The sequence below is a fragment of the Ochotona princeps genome, chromosome 21, assembly GCF_030435755.1.
Source record: "Ochotona princeps isolate mOchPri1 chromosome 21, mOchPri1.hap1, whole genome shotgun sequence".
Taxonomy (NCBI): domain Eukaryota; kingdom Metazoa; phylum Chordata; class Mammalia; order Lagomorpha; family Ochotonidae; genus Ochotona; species Ochotona princeps.
In genome coordinates this window covers 25,249,757-25,266,745 of record NC_080852.1, presented here as the reverse complement: position 1 = coordinate 25,266,745, position 16,989 = coordinate 25,249,757, and the positions used below count along the sequence as shown (strand labels likewise).

Here is a 16,989-nt window from a genome sequence, read left to right as displayed (position 1 = left end):
CAGATAAAAAGTGAATGTCAGTGAATCAGTAATCTGGATAGACATGCTGCTAGCTTCAGGATAAGTTGGGAGGTGAGACTAAACGCAAACCACTTTGCAGTGTAGCCCATTTGAAGCTTTTGGTGAAGATACCTGGTATGATCAATATGATACTAATGTTCAGAAGAGGGAAACTTATTCCTGAGGTTTGGGGCAGTTTGCAAAGCCTTCTTGGGGAGAAGTAGGACTGGAACTGGGAAGGGGCAGAAAAGAACTTGAAAGCAGAAAGCAGTCATGGTTGAAGAGGTATTTTGAGATTCTCACTAGCTTGGGAGGAGTGACTGTGGTAAAGAGCCTGCAGTCTACTGGAAGCCTTTCATGCAGGTGATTGGAAAATAAATGATCTCTTTATAGTACTAAAAGGTCAGACCCTGCCCTGCTGTGGTGAAGACCCATTTCTTACTGTCTGCATATTCCCATTCACTGCCACTGCAGGGCCATGCCTTTGGTGCTCACTCTACCTGGAGCACGTTCCCTCTAGATGTTATATGCCACCTTGCTTCCTTCTGGCCTCTGCTTAGTTAGAACCCCTTTGAAGAGATCAATTCCTTTTGGCAAATACTAGATGCTAGCAGTCCCTCTGTGATGTTTTTCTTCCTCCTGTGTCATCAAAGCCTAAGCAGCACCTGTGATTGTCTGTACATACACAGATAGGTAAGGAGAGGTGATGCCTAGAAAGCAGTTGTTGCAGGAAAGAATGAGCAAATGGGAATTATGAGAAATATAACTTAATTGTTGTTACTTTAGGATCTTTTCTTGTCAAAACAGCCATGGGAAGCTTGAGCTGAGTCGAATCTGTCTCAGGACAGAACCTCAAAGCAGTATGCTCATAGGGAAGGCTGAGATTGGATATGGTTAGCTTTCCTTGTTAGAAAAGCTCCAGGGGATTCAACTTCTGCATCTTGAAATATTTGTGTTTCTAAAGGAAGCTCTCAGTGATTCTGTTGCCTCTTCTGCTCCTAGGAGACCCCTACAGTGGACCATGAGTTGGTAATGCCCACTGAGGACCTCTGGGAGCCATGTCAGACGAATCCGCCTCAGGGAGCGATCCAGACCTGGACCCGGACGTGGAGCTGGAGGATGCGGAAGAGGAGGAGGAGGAGGAGGAGGAGGTGGCAGCAGAAGAGCACGATAGGGATGACGAGGAAGACCTGCTGGATGGTGAGTGGCTCTATGAGCGGCAAGGTCCTGTCCTTTCCTCTGGTGGAATTTTTGTTGAGAGAGTATGATGTTTTCACTTAAATTTTGTAGGTACACAGTCAGAAGACACAGACGACAGTCTTAGCAACAATGAACTCATGCTGAATCCTAGAAAATGGGTTGTTGTTTCTCCCCATAAACCTTGTTTTAGGAATGGAAGAATCTTTAGAATTTAGCTCTTTTCTTACAGATGTCTAGGCTCTCGTCCAGAGGCCTGAGAATGGAGCAGGGTTGCCCCAGTCATGGAAGAATCAATGGTAGGATCTCTGTGTTAACAGCTTTGCAACCTGGGGGTTGGGACCTTCTGGCAGGGGTGGGGTAAATGATTAGTCTTTTGAGTTTTCTGAAATTATATCTGGCCCTGTTCTGAGGGAATTGTCCTGGTAGAATATCTCACATCCACAATCTTAGAGAGTTTACTGCATCTTACACATTATTGCTCTTCCTCCTGGCTACGTGTGACTATAAACTGCTCCTATTGGGAAGTGACTATGTCTCCATAGCTGGTAGGTTGCCTCAAGACTCCTATTTGGTTTGCTCAGCTTACTTTGTTCCCAACTTCTCCAAATGACATTGGGCTTTTTTTTTTATTATTAATTTTGATTTCTTAGTTTTTAAGAATAATTTTTGTTTATATGAGAGTGAGAGAGGGAGAAAAGGGAAGGAGAGAGAAGCAGAGGGAACTTCTGTCCTTCTGGCCCACCTTACAGATATCCACATTGACCAGGTTGGGCCAAGCCAAAGCCAGGAGCCAGGAGCCAGGAGCCAGGAGCTCTATCCAGGTCTTCCACATTAGTGGTAGGGGTCCACATGCTCAGACAGATGATCGTCTGCTGCTTCCCCCAGACTATTAGCAGGGAATTGGTACAAGTCTCACAGAGCTGAGCTGCTGCAGCTTGTTGGCCTGTTTGATGCAGACAGGTGGGATATGATCTGGATCTACAGAATAACTGATTTGACCAGCCTGTTTTATGGACGTGCTCTATTTTGATTCCATCTTCCACAGGTGGTTGAAACCTTCCATCTTGTGTCCATGGAAAGAGAACACCTCTCTCTATTGCCAGGCTTCTTGTGAACCTGGAATGAAGAGTGGTGACCTGATCATACCCCAAAGTCTCTGGGAAAGGGACATTTGATTGATACATAGGCAGAAAGGATTACATAGTGGTGGTGTGGTTTCCAACTTGTGACTGTAAGCTAGCTACTTATCTATCCCATTTCATTCCTCTCTCAGAGATTTCCAACTGTTAATCGTAAGGGTTGCTGAAGGGTGCAGATTCATCTCCTCTATCTACTTCCTGCTGATTATAGACATAGGCCTTTCCTCATCTAAGGTGCCCATCTCACAAGCTATAGAATTTCCAGTCAACGCTGATGTTTGTGTCCCCCACATGATCCTCATTACTCTGAAAAGTTGCTGGATTCTTTTTGCCTTTTTTTTTTCTTTTTCAAAGCTTATCTATTTTTATTGGAAAGTCAGATTTACAGAGAGAAAGAGAAAGATCCTCCATCTGCTGGTTCACTCACCAAGTGACTGTAACATCTGGAGCCAAGCCGATTCAAAGTCAGGAGCCAGGAATCTCCTTTGGGTCTCCCATGCATATGCAGGGTCCCAAGGTTTTGGTCTATTTTTTACTGCTTTCCTAGGCCACAAAGAGGGAGCTGGATGAGAAAAAGAGTATCTGGGACACAAATCGGCACCCACATGGGATCCTGGCACCTGCAAGGCAAGGGTTTTAGCCACTAGGCTATTGCTTTGGGTCCTCTCTTTGCGTTTTAGAGAAGTGTTTGAAGTCTTCAAATAATTTGCTGGAATAGGCAGATTTATCTTTCTTGTGCAACTGGGTAAGTTCCTCTCCTTTGCACTAGAGTCTACAAAGGAGCCCAACATGTGATGCATGCACAAGGTCAGTATTCACACCTATGGGGTATGGCCCCTGAGATCATACATTCTGAGGTATACAAAGCTGATTGGATATGGAAGAATGAGCAGCCTTCTGTTGGCCCCACCATGCCCTGTACACTTCTCAGCTAGGACAGTCATTGCAATACTTGGAGGCACTGGCAAGTCTTGTCCATGCGATTCAAGGGCCTGCTGTGCCCTGGTGGTTCTCCCAGCTGGAATAGCCATAGCAGTTTTCTTTTGGTCATTAAAAAGATACCTTTTTTTTTCTTTTTTCTCCCAAATTTATTTGAGAGACAGGAAAACAGAGAGCTGTCATCTTCAGATTATTCCCCAAATGCAGCAGCTGAGACTGAGGCAGGCCTAAGCCAGGAACTAGGAATTCATTCAATCCAGATCTCTCCTGGAGGGTTGCAGAAATCCAAATACTTGAGCCATTTTTGCTTTCTGCCAGGGAGCACCTTAGTAAGAAGGTAGAATCAGGTACAGAGCCACAAATTGAACCCAGAAACTTAAATACTGGTTGCTGGTGTCCCAAATAGCATCTTAGCAGTTAGGCTGGGACCCGGCGTGATGGCTCAATGCGTTAATCCTCGCTTTGCAAGTACTGGGATCCCATTTGGGCACTGGTTCATGTCCCATATGCTCCACTTCCTATCTAGCTCCCTGCTTATGGCCTGGGGAAGCAGTCAAGGACAGTCCAATTCCTTGGGACCCTGCACTCATGTGAGAGACGCAGAGGAAGCTTCTGTCTCTGACTTCTTGCTTTAGATCAGCTCCAGCCACTGCAACGACATAGGGAGAGAACCAGTGGACAGAAGATCTTTTTCTCTCCTCTCTGTAAATCTGTCTTTCCAGTAAAAAAAAAAAAAAAAAAAAGAAAAGAAAAGGGCCAAGCATTGCCTCAGTGCTTATTCTTTTTGTTTTTTAAGATTTGTTTATTTATTTTATTGTAAAGACAGATTTACAGAGAGAAGGAGAGACAGAAAGATCTTCCATCTACTGATTCATTCCTCAGATGGTCACAATAGCTGAAGCTGAGCTGACTTCAAGCCAGGAGCCACTTTCAGATCTTTCACATGGATGCAGGGGCCCAAGTTCTTTGCTTTCCCAGTTCACAAACAGGGAGGTGGATGAGAAGTGAAGCAACCGGAGTACAAACCAGCACCCATATGGGATGTCGGCACTTGCAAGTGGAGGATTAACCAATTGAACCGTCGTTCAAGCCCCAAGAGCTTTTTTCTTTTAACCTCCAGTATGTCAGGTCATCTGTTTAACCACAGAGTTTCTCTATTCAGGCCAGTCTTTCTTGGCATAGGATTTAGTTGTTTGTAAGCTTCTACAGACAGGAATAGAGCTTTTCCATGTTCGTAATAAACACTTTAGTAGAACTGCACTTTCTTTGCATTTAGAGCATCATTACTTGGATCTGAAAGAGCCTGGGAAGAAGCACTTTTGCTCTTCTCCAGAGTCTACCATTGGTCTTGCTTCTTTGATCTTGTTACTATCTTCAGTACTGATTCATTGCAATAGCTGCCATTTGACTTAAGAATCAGTTTTCTTTCTTTATCTGGTCCAGACATCTCTGCCCTGTTTCCACTTTACCCTTGTTGAGGAAATGACAGCTTCCCTTTTTTTCCCCCCTGGCAGCAGTGTTTACTAAACTATTAGCTTATTTAGTTAGAATCTCCCCTGGCTGATCCTGAAAATGTGGTGTATTTGTGTATCTGTCTCATTCCCACCTTCCTTGGTAGCAACTGTTTACCTGCCCTCATTCGAGGGTTACCCACTAACTTTCCCAAAGAGAAGGTCTATAACATACTTTCTGAATAGTTTTTTGAACTCCTCCAGTGGTCCTTGATTCAGTTCAGAATACGTTTGCTTTGAATTTATATTTGTTTTGAATTTGGTGTACTTTTAATATATCTAATTTTGAATGAAGTTTCTCAGATAGTATAATGAAAGACAGCAGTAGCTGTTGATTTTTGCTCTGCGGATTCATTGGTGGCTACTGTAGCTCAGCAACCATACGTCATGCATCTATATACTACAATATAGCTGAAATAAAGAAGGCTGGGCCCGGCGGCGTAGCTTAGTGGCTAAAGTCCTCACCTTAAACGCCCTGGGATCCCATATGGGCGCCGGTTCTAATCCCGGCAGCTCCGCTTCCCATCCAGCTCCCTGCTTGTGGCCTGGGAAAGCAATGGAGGACGGCCCAATGCATTGGGACCCTGCACCCGCGTGGGAGACCCGGAAGAGGTTCCAGGTTCCCGGCTTCGGATCGGCGCAGCATCGGCCCGTTGCGGCTCACTTGGGGAGTGAATCATAGGACGGAAGATCTTCCTCTCTGTCTCTCTCCTCCTCTCTGTATATCTGACTTTGTAATAATAAAAAAAAAATGTTAAAAAAAAAATAAAGAAGAAGGCTTTCCAATCGCGGACGGCCCAGAGCCTTGGGACTCTGCACCCACATGGGAGACCCAGAAGAGGTTCCTAGCTGGCCTTGGATCCTGGCTTTGGGTCGGCTCAGCTCTGGCTGTTGCAGCCGCTTGGGATGTGAACCAGTGGACAGGAGGTCTTCCTCTCTGTCTCTCCTCCTCTCTGTATATCTGACTTTCCAATAAAAATAAATTAAAAAAAAAAAAAGAAAAGGTTTTAGAAAAGAACTTAAACTTTTGGAATTTTATCCTCAGGGCAGGAGGGAAAATTCTGGGTGAATGAAAGCTCACTTTCTACAGTGTGGATTGGAGGGAGAGCCAATCAGAAGTCAGTGAGACAGTGAAGCTGAGCTCCAGACCAGGTAGCAGCAATGGTATGGAGGGAAGTTGAATGGCATGTTTAAATATACTCTGTAAGGTGAGACTCCATGATTAGGAGCTGGCATGGTAGCTCAACAGGCTCATCCTCCTGCACACACTGGGATCCCATATTGGCACTGGTTTGTGCCTGGGATAGTCTGCTTACCCTCCAGCTCTTCCTTGTGGCCTGGGAAAGCAATAGATGATATACCCCAAGTCCTTGGGCCCTTACACCCACATACGAGACCCAGAAGAGGCTCCTGGCTCCTGGCTTTGGATTTGTTCAGCTCAATCCATTGGCCATTCAGGGAGTGAACCAGCAGATGGAAGACCTTTCTCTCTCAGTCTCTCCTTCTTTTTGTAAATTTACCTTCCAAATAAAAATAAAATGAATTTTAAAAAATTTTATTCATTTTTATTTCAAAGCCAGATTTCCAGAGAGAAGGTGAAACAGAAAGATTTTCCATCTGCTTTTTTACTCTCCAAGTGGCTGCAATGGCTGGAGTTAAGCTTATTTAAAGCCAGGAGCATTCTTTGGGTCTCCATGCAGGTGCAGGGTCCGCAGGTTTTGGGCAGTCCTTGACTGCTTTCCCAGACCACAAGCAAGGAGCTGGATGGAAAGTGGAGCAGCTAGGATAAGAACCGGTGCTGAATGGGGTCCTGGTGCATGCAAGCAAGGACTTTAGCCACTAGGCTGGTGTGCTGGGCCCAAATAAAATAAATCTTTAAAAAAAAATCTTATTAGACATGAGATAAGACAAGGATGCGATTTTTTTTTTTTTTTCTGAATGGTAAAGAAAAATGGTAAGCATCTACAGAGAAGCTGTGTTGTAGAAAGCAAGCTTTGGGAGAATCAACTCTTGTTCTGTGTTCTTTTTCTTTTGCTTATTTATGTATGGTTTTGAGTTGCAATGGCAGTGGCTGTGGCAGAGACCGTATAGCCTAAATACTATCTGGTGCTTTACAGAAAAAGTGTGTTGATCCCTGGACATTAAAACTCTGCTTATTACTTCAGCTGTGGTATGTTACCACAAATAAATCAAAAAGAAAAATAGGGCCATTTCTTAGTCATCCATTGAACAGGTCCATGACACCTAATGGATTAGGCCATAGTTTAATAGATACCCACATCCTAATCAGGGTACCTGGATTTGAGTCCCACCTCCGCATCCAAGGCGGTTTCTTGCCATCACACACCTTGAGAGGGAGCGAATGATGGTTCTGGTGCTCGAGCCCCTCCCATCCACAGGGGACACCTGGAGTTCCTGGCTCCTTGCTGCTGCGGGAATTAGGGAGTGAACCTGAAGCTGCAAGATACTTCCCTTGAGCTTTGTGCTAGTACCCTCATTGAGCTGTGTAAGTTTTTCTTTTTGGAGAACTACTGTTTGCTCAGTCAGATTTGTGGTGGTGGTGTTCATAACTCATTCCCAAGGAGCTTATGTAAGTGTTCTTTGGTGCTTATATAACTGATGATTACTGCTCACAACTGACTCACGTGAAGGAGAAAGTTCAGGGGTATTTACACCCAGATCTGCCTCTATGATCTGAATGAGGGCAGTTAATAGTAATTAACTCGCAAGCTTGACCAATACTAATTTACATTAGTTATCTGTCAAAGCACACATTTTCTCCTCTTTTATATCAGTGGTTGTTTGGTGAGTTATATTATGGAATCTGGACAACTTTTTGAAAGTTAAATTATTTTGTTTAAGTCATGAATTTGCATGGTTTAGTAGTCAGAAGGTACAAAACACTGTAAAGTTTCATCTTAGAGAAAATTTTTTTTTTTTTTTAGTTTGAGAGACACAGAGAAGTCATTCATCTGCTTTTTCATTCTCTAAATGACTGCAACAGCTGGGACTGGGCCAAGCCTGAAGGCAGGGGCCAGGAGCTTCCTCCGGGCCTCCCACTTGGGTGTAGGGATTCAAGGACTTGGGCCATCTGTCATTGCTTTGCTAGGCACATTAGTAGGGAGCTAGATCTGAGACTGAGTACCCAAATGGGATACTGGCACTGCAGGCCAGCCCACAGACTGGAAATAATGACACACTTGTAAAATGCTGTCTTGCATACCAGTGAGCTGTAAATATGAATACATGTGTAAATTAAGCTCTTTAACAAGCAAGAATTAGTTTTTGAAGCCAAAGACAAGGGTTCATTCAAGGATGTTGGTTGCTAAGGAGCTAATACAGACCTGTATCCTCCATAAAAGGAGGGAACCTATGTCTGAACCAAGTTTAAACAAAAATTCTGTATCGGATCATTTTTTTAAAGGTTTATTTATTTTGATTTGAAAAAGTTACAGCAAGAAAGTGAGAGAGAACTGTTCCATGTGTTGGTTCATTCCCACAAATGCTTTCAATGGCAAAGCTATGCTGGTTTGAAGCTGGGATCCAGAAACTTCTTCCAGGTGTCCCGTGTGGGTTCAGAGGGCCAAGGCTTTAGCCATGCTCTGATGCTGTCCCAGGCTATTAGCCGGGAGCTGGATCAGAAGTGGAGCAGCTGGAACTGAAACTACTGCTTATATAATGCTGGTGCAGCAGGCAGGGGATTAGCATGCTTTGCAACCACATCGGCTCTATGACTGATAATTTTAAAAATTGCTACTGCATTTGACTTTTATTCCTATGCTAGTTACAGGAGTTCACAGCCAGACCTCATAACTTGGAATGAGTGTTTGATGGTAGATTTGTCTGAGATGTTGAAAACTACAGTTGTTTTACTCTTTGAGAAGACAGAACAAGGAAATAAAACAGTTGACACCCTGAGACAGATCAATTTCAAACCTCTGATCTACCGCTTCAAGGTTTATTTGTCCTTCTTACACTAACTCTGTCCTCTCTGCCTGCTTTCTTTCTTTTTCTTTTCTTTTTATTAGAATGAGATTTACAGAGAGGAGATACAGAGAGAAAGCTCTTTCATCTGCTGGTTCACTCCCCCAAGTGGCTGCAATGACCAGAACTGAGCTGATCCAAAGCCAGGAGCTTCTTCCGGGTCTCCCACTTGGGTGCAGGGTCCCAAAGCTTTGAGTCATCCTCTGTTGCATTTCCAGGCCACAAACAGAGAGCTGGATGGGAAGTAGAGCAGCCGGGACACTAACCGGCTCCCATATGTGATCTTGGTGCATGCAAGGAGAGGATTTTAGGCACTGAGCCATCATACTGGGCCCTCTGCCTGCTTTCTAACCTTCCTTCCTTCCAGCTGTTCTTCCAACTGGTTGCTCAATGAATTTGCTTGTGAAATAGAAACATAACAAAATTAAAAGGACAGGGAGAATTTCAAAGTTCACATAGACCACAGGACCTAGCAAAACATGATGTGGAAATGGGCCATTCCAGCCCCCAGTGTAGTTAGTGTGTAGTACAAGCTGCAGGGGTGGTAGCAACAGATACCCTTCTTGGGAATCCGCTTTTCAGCAGTTATTTGTTTAAAAGCTAGAATTTGATGGCCACTTCTTTTAGGAGGAAGGAACTCAGGCTGTGAATTAGAAGGAAGAAGGTGACAGCAGTACTTGTGAAAATGTTAGCTTTTGGGAGGAGCGGTGGTGCTTGAAGGAATGGTAGTTATATTCAAAGAAAACAGAATTAGTAGGTCTTCATCTTGTAGTATTTCAGCCAGAAATTAGGACTGTTTTAAGATGGTAGTGGGGGCCTATGCCGTGATATAGTAGGTTAAACCTCTGACTGCAGTGCTGGCATCCCATTTGGGCAGCAGTTCCAGTTTTAGTTGCTCCATTTCCAGTCCAGCTCCCTGTTAATGCTTATGGGAAGGCAGTAGAAAATGGCCCAAGTGCTTTGGCCTCTGTACCAAAGTGAGAGACCCAGAAGAAACTCCAGGCTCTTGGCTTCAGAGCAGCCCAACTCCAGCTATTGTGACCATTGGGGAGTGAACCAGCAGATGAAAAATCTTGTTGTTAGGCCCAGTGCAATGGCTCAGTTGGCTAATCCTTCCCCCTTCAAGTGCATCCTATTGGGTGCTGGCTCATGTCTTAACTGTTCCATTTGTCATCCACCTCCCTGGTTGTGGCCTGTGAAAACAGTAGAGGATGGTTCACAGCTTTGGAACCCTGCACCTACTTGGGAGACACAGAGGAGAATCCTGGTTCCTGGCTTTGGATCAACTCCGCTGTAGCCATTTGGGGAATGAACCAGCAGATGAAAGATCGTTCTTCTGTCTCTCCTCTCTATAAATCTACCTTTCAAATAAAAATAGATGTTTTTTAAAAAGTGAGTAGTGAATTTGGGAGAGCAGTTTATCACGCAGTGTTCTCTACTTTGAATCTTTTTTTCTTTTTAATTGGAAAGTCAGATATACAGAGAAGAGGAGAGACAGAGAGGAATATCTTCCATCCATTGTTTCACTCTCCAAGCAGCCACAACGGCTAGAGCTGAACCAGTCTGAAGCCAGGAGCCCAGAGCTTCTTCCAGGTCTCCCACATGAGTGCAGGGACCAAAGGCTTGGAGCCATCCTCAACTGCTTTCCTAGGCCACAAGCAGGGAGCTGGATCAGAAGCCAGGCTGCTGGTACTGGAACAGGCACCCATATGGGATCCTGGTGTGTACAAGGCAAGACTAGCTGCTAGACTACCGTGCCAGACCCTGAATCTTCTTTTTTAGTTCTCCTGTCTGGCTGAACACACAAGCAGTGGTATCTTGCTTTGTCTGAGCAGTAGCACCTGTCCCTGAGTTGAGGTTTCTACTGCACGCCTAATGTTTCTTGCCACCTTGCACTTTGCTCTCTTCAGGAGGCCTTTTCTGAAAGGCCTACTGCAGATCTGTTGATAATAGAGCAGCATTTCAACTTCTTGAGCATCTTTTAATGTGGCATTGTCCCACTATGAGCATTCTTTGACTCATGCCCTCCTGGGCAATTCCCTCATTCATCTTCAAAAAGCAAAGCTTTCCTGAACTCTCCAGTTTCTCTTGATATGTGGGCCAGGGAAGGTGCTATTAGTCCTCACCTTGCATGTACCAGATCCCCAGATGGATTCTGGTTCGTATCCTGGTATGCTCCACTTCCCTTCCACCTCCCTACTTACAACTGGGAAGGCAGTCAAGGGCAGCCAAAGGCCTTGAGACTCTCTACTTGCGTGGGTAACTCGGAAGAGGCTTCTGGCTTTGGATTGTCTCAGCTCCAGCTGTTGTGGCCACTTGAGTTGTAAACCAGCGGACAGATCTTCCTGTCTATTCTTCTCTAAATCTTTCCAGTGAAAATAAATTTTTTTTAAAAGAAAGATTTATGGATTCTATGTTTTTTGAAATATATATGAAAAGAGACACAAAGATATGTCTTCTATCTGCTGGTTTACTCCCCAAATGGCATCAACCACCTGGGCTGGGCCATACACAAACTAGGAGCCAGGAGCTTCTTCTGGGTCTCCGAAATGGCTGAAAGAGCCCAAACACCTGCGCATCTCTCACTGCTTTCCCACGCACGTTAGCAGGGAGCTAAGATGGAAGTGGAGCAGCCCAGTCCTGAAGCAGTGTGCATATCAGATGCTGGCATTATAGGTGGTGTCTTTGCCTCCTATGCCACAGCACTAACCCCTGCTATTTTTTCATAATTTATGGATAGAAAGGTATAATAGGAGCAAACCTGGAACTCACACCTGAACAGTCTGGCCCTAGTGTCTGACTTAACCCTTATACTTTTTTATGTCTTAGGAATCACTTGTTTCCTACTCCATGGCATTCTAGAATCTGGCATCAATAAGAAAGGAAGAAACCATAGAAACCTGAAGTGAACAGGGCAAGGAGGAGGCCATATGAAACTACATAGAAAATGCTCAGTAACAGGATATCTGCACCATTCCTGATTCCTTGACTTAGACACTGACTGGTAAAACAGCTCAATTGTGATTTGTTAGTGATGGCTTAGTGCAGCGGGTGATGACCCATGGTCCGTCTTTCTTTTGGCTCAGGGACAGAAACTAACTGGTTCACTCAAAATACTTACATCAATGTCCCCTCTTTATCAAAGCCTTCAGATTTAAATATTTCTCATTCTGTAAACACTAAGTCCAGACTAGTATAAAATGATCTTAGAATAAATAAGTAGGACATACATTCTTTACAGGCAAATTCCAAATTATAAATGTAAAAACAGAGCTAAATAAAGAACTACCGTTAGAATACTATATTCTAGGAAGTGGAACTTAATTCTCTTCCCTCTGAATGTGAGCTGGGCTTAGCAGTTTGCCTCTAATGAATATGAAAAGGAAAACATGGTGATTTACAGTGGAGAAGCCATGAAGATACCACGTTAACCAAATAATCACAGTGTGTAAGTAATGTTGATAGCAGGTACCTTGATGTAATAAGAAGGACACTTCATGTCTGTGATGTCTCTCCCAGAAAAACTTAGCCCAGTCTAGTCATGAGAAAACTTCAGAGAAATCCAAATTGGAGGACAATTTAGAAAACATCTGACCCATCGCAGGTGTTTTAGACTTTAGAAAAACTGTCAGGGTCATGAGAGAGAGGAATAGACTGCCATTATTTAAACTGCATTAAGGGGATAAGACAAATAGTATTCCGGATGAGTTCCTATTACAGAAAAAGGCCTTGGTAGAAGAATGATGAAAGCAAAATAAAATCTGTAGTTCAGTTAAAGCAAACAAAAAGCCATCAAAAAACACAAACCACTTGGGTTTTTACTGCTGAGAGCCAACTGCTATTGCCAAGAACACTTCAGTTTTGGCATATCTGTTCTAGTTTTTAATTCCTCTTACTTTTGGGAAAGAGCTCTTGGTTGTGCAATGCCTGTATCTGGGGGACTTTAGTGGACTGGGATACATCAGTAGGCTGTGAAGAGGCCTGTGTGCGTGGATATTCTTACTCTAACTCCAGTCTTTCCTGGTGTTTGGTGCTGCAAATCCTGATTCCTCTGCCATAAATCTCTCCCCCCATCTCCTCTGAGGAATTGCCCTCAGATATTCTGCTTATCTTTCAAAGCCTTACTTGCATTTTCCCATCTATAATTCCTGACTTATTACTGCATAAAGTTTTGTCTATCATATTTCTGTGACTAACAGTTATTCTTAGTTAATTATCTCTGGCTGCAAAAATCATGCCTTAAGTCTTTAAATTCTTTACGTCTGTTGACCTGCCTATTCTGTGTTATTTAGTGTGCCTTACACATGATGTCTGTTTTTATACCTGCCCTGTCCCCTGAAATAGAAACGCTTTACAGGGAAGGAGTCTTTTGACAAATATCTCTTAGAGCATCTAGGACAGTGCTTACCCTACTGTAAGCCCTCATCAAATGATTGGCAAGTTGAGTGAATGTTTTAAAACATGGTAGGAGGATTCTCTCTGTGGATGAAAGAGGTGAAAAGACTGGCTTAAAGTCACACAAGGAAGTGTGAGCTGTATTTGAATGCCAGCTACTCAGATACTCTTCTCCTGGGCATTCTGAGGCCTAGAACCCCATTCACTCTGATTTTAGTGAAGCTAAGCTAGGTGGGAAACATGACTGATTGGCATTGACTGTGGGTCACATTTGATTTTAGACATGCACACAGTTTACTTGTCACAGCAGCTCTGAATTGTGGTATCACTACCCTCCCTTTGTAGATATATCCACTGAAGTTCAACAAGATGTAAGTAGATTGCCCTAGATTACCAGCTAGTGAGTTGTTGAGTTGATGTTTGAACTAGATGTGTTTGGCATCACAACCCATTCCCTGACCCCCACCCCAGTAAAAGCACTTTTTTTCTTTCTTTTTTTTTCCCTTCAGACCCATCTCTGGAAGGCATGTGTGATCCTGAGCATGCCCAGCTGGGGGAAGATGGGCAGCGGCCGCCACGGTGCGCCTCAACTACCTCATCTCAGTCTGAGCCTTCAGAGCAGCTTAGGTGCCACCAAGGCAAGATCCCAGCCTCCGAGGACCCCAAAAAGAAGAGATCCCAGAAGCCCTCCCACATGAGGAGAAATATACGGTGAGCTGCATTCTGGGGAAGAGGGAATGGAGAATGAGTGTGGTATCAACTCCATCGTAAGTCTGTTGGTGGCAGAAGCACTGGCTTGTGCAAAAGAGCTCCATCTCCCAAGGAGAAAAAGGGCCAGTCCTGTGCCCCTCTGTGGTGGAGATGCAGTGCAGGACCCTTGGGCCTGGGCTGTCAGAGAGTACAGGGAAGATTTATGGAGAGGTCTTGACCCTGCTGGAACCTTAACTCCAACACACCCTGGCTGAAAGCTCAAGGTGCTTTTCTGCACTGGGCTTTGTTTCTTCCTTTCTATTTCCTCATGCCTCAGAATGAGGAAAAATAAAAATTGATCTTTCCATCTGCCCAAAGCAGGGCTTCCTTGAGCTAAAATCTGAGTAAATGTTAACTTCTTTAACTTTAAAATCCTCAGCAGTCCGTCACTCTACCAGAAACAAACTTGTGCCAATCAAAGGAGACAAATGGTTATCTTTTTGTTCCTGCCACCTCTACTTTTAAAATAAAAAACACAAGAACTCAAACTTAATGCTTTATGTTTGAGAATAAGGATGTAGAAGCCCTATATCCTACTTTCCCACATAACTACTTTTTAATACTGCTTTTCTTCCTTATGACTTATAATTATTATTTTACTTTCGGTGTGTTACGTGCAGAGACAAGTCAACATGGGCATCCAACAGGAAGTTGAATAATATGAAAGTAGGGGCAGGTGTTTGTCCTAGTGGTTAAGACCCTGCTCAGGAGACGCGTGATGTGTCAGAGTGGCTGGGTTTGATCCTGGCTCTGCTCTTGATTTAGTTTCCTGTTAGTGTACACCCTGGGAAGCAATGGATGATGGCTCAAGTGGTTGGATCCCATCATCCACGTAGGAGACCCAGTTTGAGTGCCCAACTCCTGTCTTGGGCCTGACCCAACCTTGACTGTTGCAGGCCTTTAGGGAGTAACCCAGCAGATGGAAGATCTCTTTCTCTGTTCCTCTCTTCCTTTCAAAAAATTAATTAACCAAATATTTAAGAGTATATATGGGAAATGTGTTAGCCCAGAGCCAGTAGAGTTTGAAATCTTTGTGTCTCTCTTTTTCTTACTGTATACTTTCCTGATTGAGTGGGTTTGGTGGGGCTGAAGTACTCACTTCCCTTACCCCCTTAGTTCTCTAAGCTCAGTAATGGTAATTTCCCTCTCTAGTTTGCCTTGTTTAAAAGTTTTGCTTTACCAAATCTCAAGAGAACTACTTTCTCTTCCTCTAAACATTTAGAAAACTTCTCCGGGAGGATCAGTTGGAGCCAGTTACCAAAGCAGCACAGCAGGAAGAGTTGGAAAGAAGGAAACGTCTGGAACAGCAGAGAAAAGATTATGCACCTCCCATTCCCACGGTTCCCCTGGAGTTACTCCCTGGTAAGAAGCGGAAGAGGCAGCAAAGGTCCTGTGTTCTGGAGGGAGATGGGCCTCAGCAGACCCAGTGGTCACAGACAGACCTGGAATAGAGTGGCAGCCCCTGAGGACTCCTTTAGAGGCCTTCCACTTGTTAAGCACACAGAAGAACTACATTTAAAAAGTCAAGATGACAGCAGTATGTTCCTCCAACTGATTTTGTGCAGATTTCTCCCTATAACTTTGGATCTAGATAGGCCATGGGATTAAGAACCTCCTCTAAGGATCAGATGAATGGAGGAAGTTAGAAGCAGCAAGGGTCTTTGGGAGGAGTAACGATTTGAGAACCTCTGCTTGTCTTCCTAGTGTATGCTCCCTATGAGAGCAGCAGCAGATTCCCTTTTGGGTGGGAAATCATTCTATTAAATAGGTTGGAGCTAACTTTGGTTCTGATTTGCCTTTCCATCTTTTTTTCCCCGCCTAGAGGAAATTGTCTTAAGAGCAAGTGATGGTCCTCAACTGCCTCCTCGAGTCTTGGCCCAGGAAGTCATTTGTTTGGACAGTAGCAGCGGCAGTGAGGATGAAAAAAGCAGTCGAGACGGTAAGATCGAGCCAGGGTTGCCTTCTCTTTGTCCTGACCCTGTGTTTATCCCGAACGCGTGACCATGTCTTTGAAAGTAGTGCAGTCCTTGCTTACTTGGATAAAGTCTGACTGATAAGTGTCTGAATCTGGTGAATGTGAGCTTTCTCCTGGTCTAAAAGCTGGAAGAGAGCAACAAGATTTTTATAATCAATGATATTTGCACTCTGTTTCTATATTCTTCTGCTGTGGCGAACCCTAAATTACCCCTGCCCCTTGGGCTTTTGTTTTTCTTTTGTGATTTCTTACTGTCCCAGAGGTGATTGAATTGAGCTCTGGTGAGGAGGACACTCTGCACATCGTGGACAGCAGTGAGTCTGTCAGTGAGGAGGATGAGGAAGAGGAGAAGGGGGGCACCCATGTGAATGATGTTTTAAACCAGCATGATGCTCTTGGACGGGTCCTTGTCAACCTGAACCACCCTCCAGAGGAGGAGAATGTCTTCCTGGCCCCTCAGTTGGCCCGGGCCGTGAAACCTCATCAGGTACAGCAATTCTGAACTCTCCTGTCTTCCTTTCCATTTCCTTGCTATGTGCATTGCCTACTCGTGGTTATCAGCATTACAACATGTGAAATATTTATTTGATACTAAAACAAATTGAAAGTTTTTTTCAAAAATACATATATTTATTTTTGTTTCTTTAGAAAGGCAGAATTCTAGTTGGGCAGGTGGAGGGGTAGAGCAGGATAGCTTCCGTCTGTTGGTTCACACTGGTCGTGGCTGCCTTGGCCTGGAGCTTTAAACTCTATCCAGGTCACCCAAATGGATGGCAGTGTCTGACACTCTTGGGGTCATCCTTCACTTTTCCCAGGCACATTAGCAAGGAACTGGATTGTGACTGGAGCAGCCAGGACTCAAGCCAGTGCCCATATTGGATGCTGTTGCCACAGGAGGTTAATTAACCTATTGTGCTTCCCAATTCCTCATAAATTTCTGAGGTGGGAAAAAAAGTTTGACCTACAGTGTAGAAGGTTCTGGGTCTCTTAGCCTAATAATCTAAACCTTACACTTTGAGGTCAGTAGGACTGCTCAAGGTGCTCCCTGGAGAGCGGTGCTTTGATTAGAAGGGATAGATGCCGGGAAGAGGTGAAA

The 16,989-nt window shown here is 44.2% G+C and overlaps 1 protein-coding gene across 2 annotated transcripts in view; it reads left to right on the top strand.

Moving 5' to 3' along the window:
* RAD54L2 (RAD54 like 2) overlaps positions 1–16,989 on the top strand; it is an 85,332-nt gene that overhangs the window by 41,139 nt on the left and 27,204 nt on the right. For both annotated transcript variants that reach the window (XM_058678578.1, XM_058678577.1), the window contains exons 2-6: positions 1,003–1,200; positions 13,678–13,879; positions 15,141–15,280; positions 15,741–15,857; positions 16,154–16,380. In XM_058678578.1, coding sequence (XP_058534561.1) covers positions 1,059–1,200; positions 13,678–13,879; positions 15,141–15,280; positions 15,741–15,857; positions 16,154–16,380 — 828 coding nt within the window. In that variant the 5' untranslated portion in view covers positions 1,003–1,058. The remainder of the gene's footprint in view (positions 1–1,002; positions 1,201–13,677; positions 13,880–15,140; positions 15,281–15,740; positions 15,858–16,153; positions 16,381–16,989) is intronic.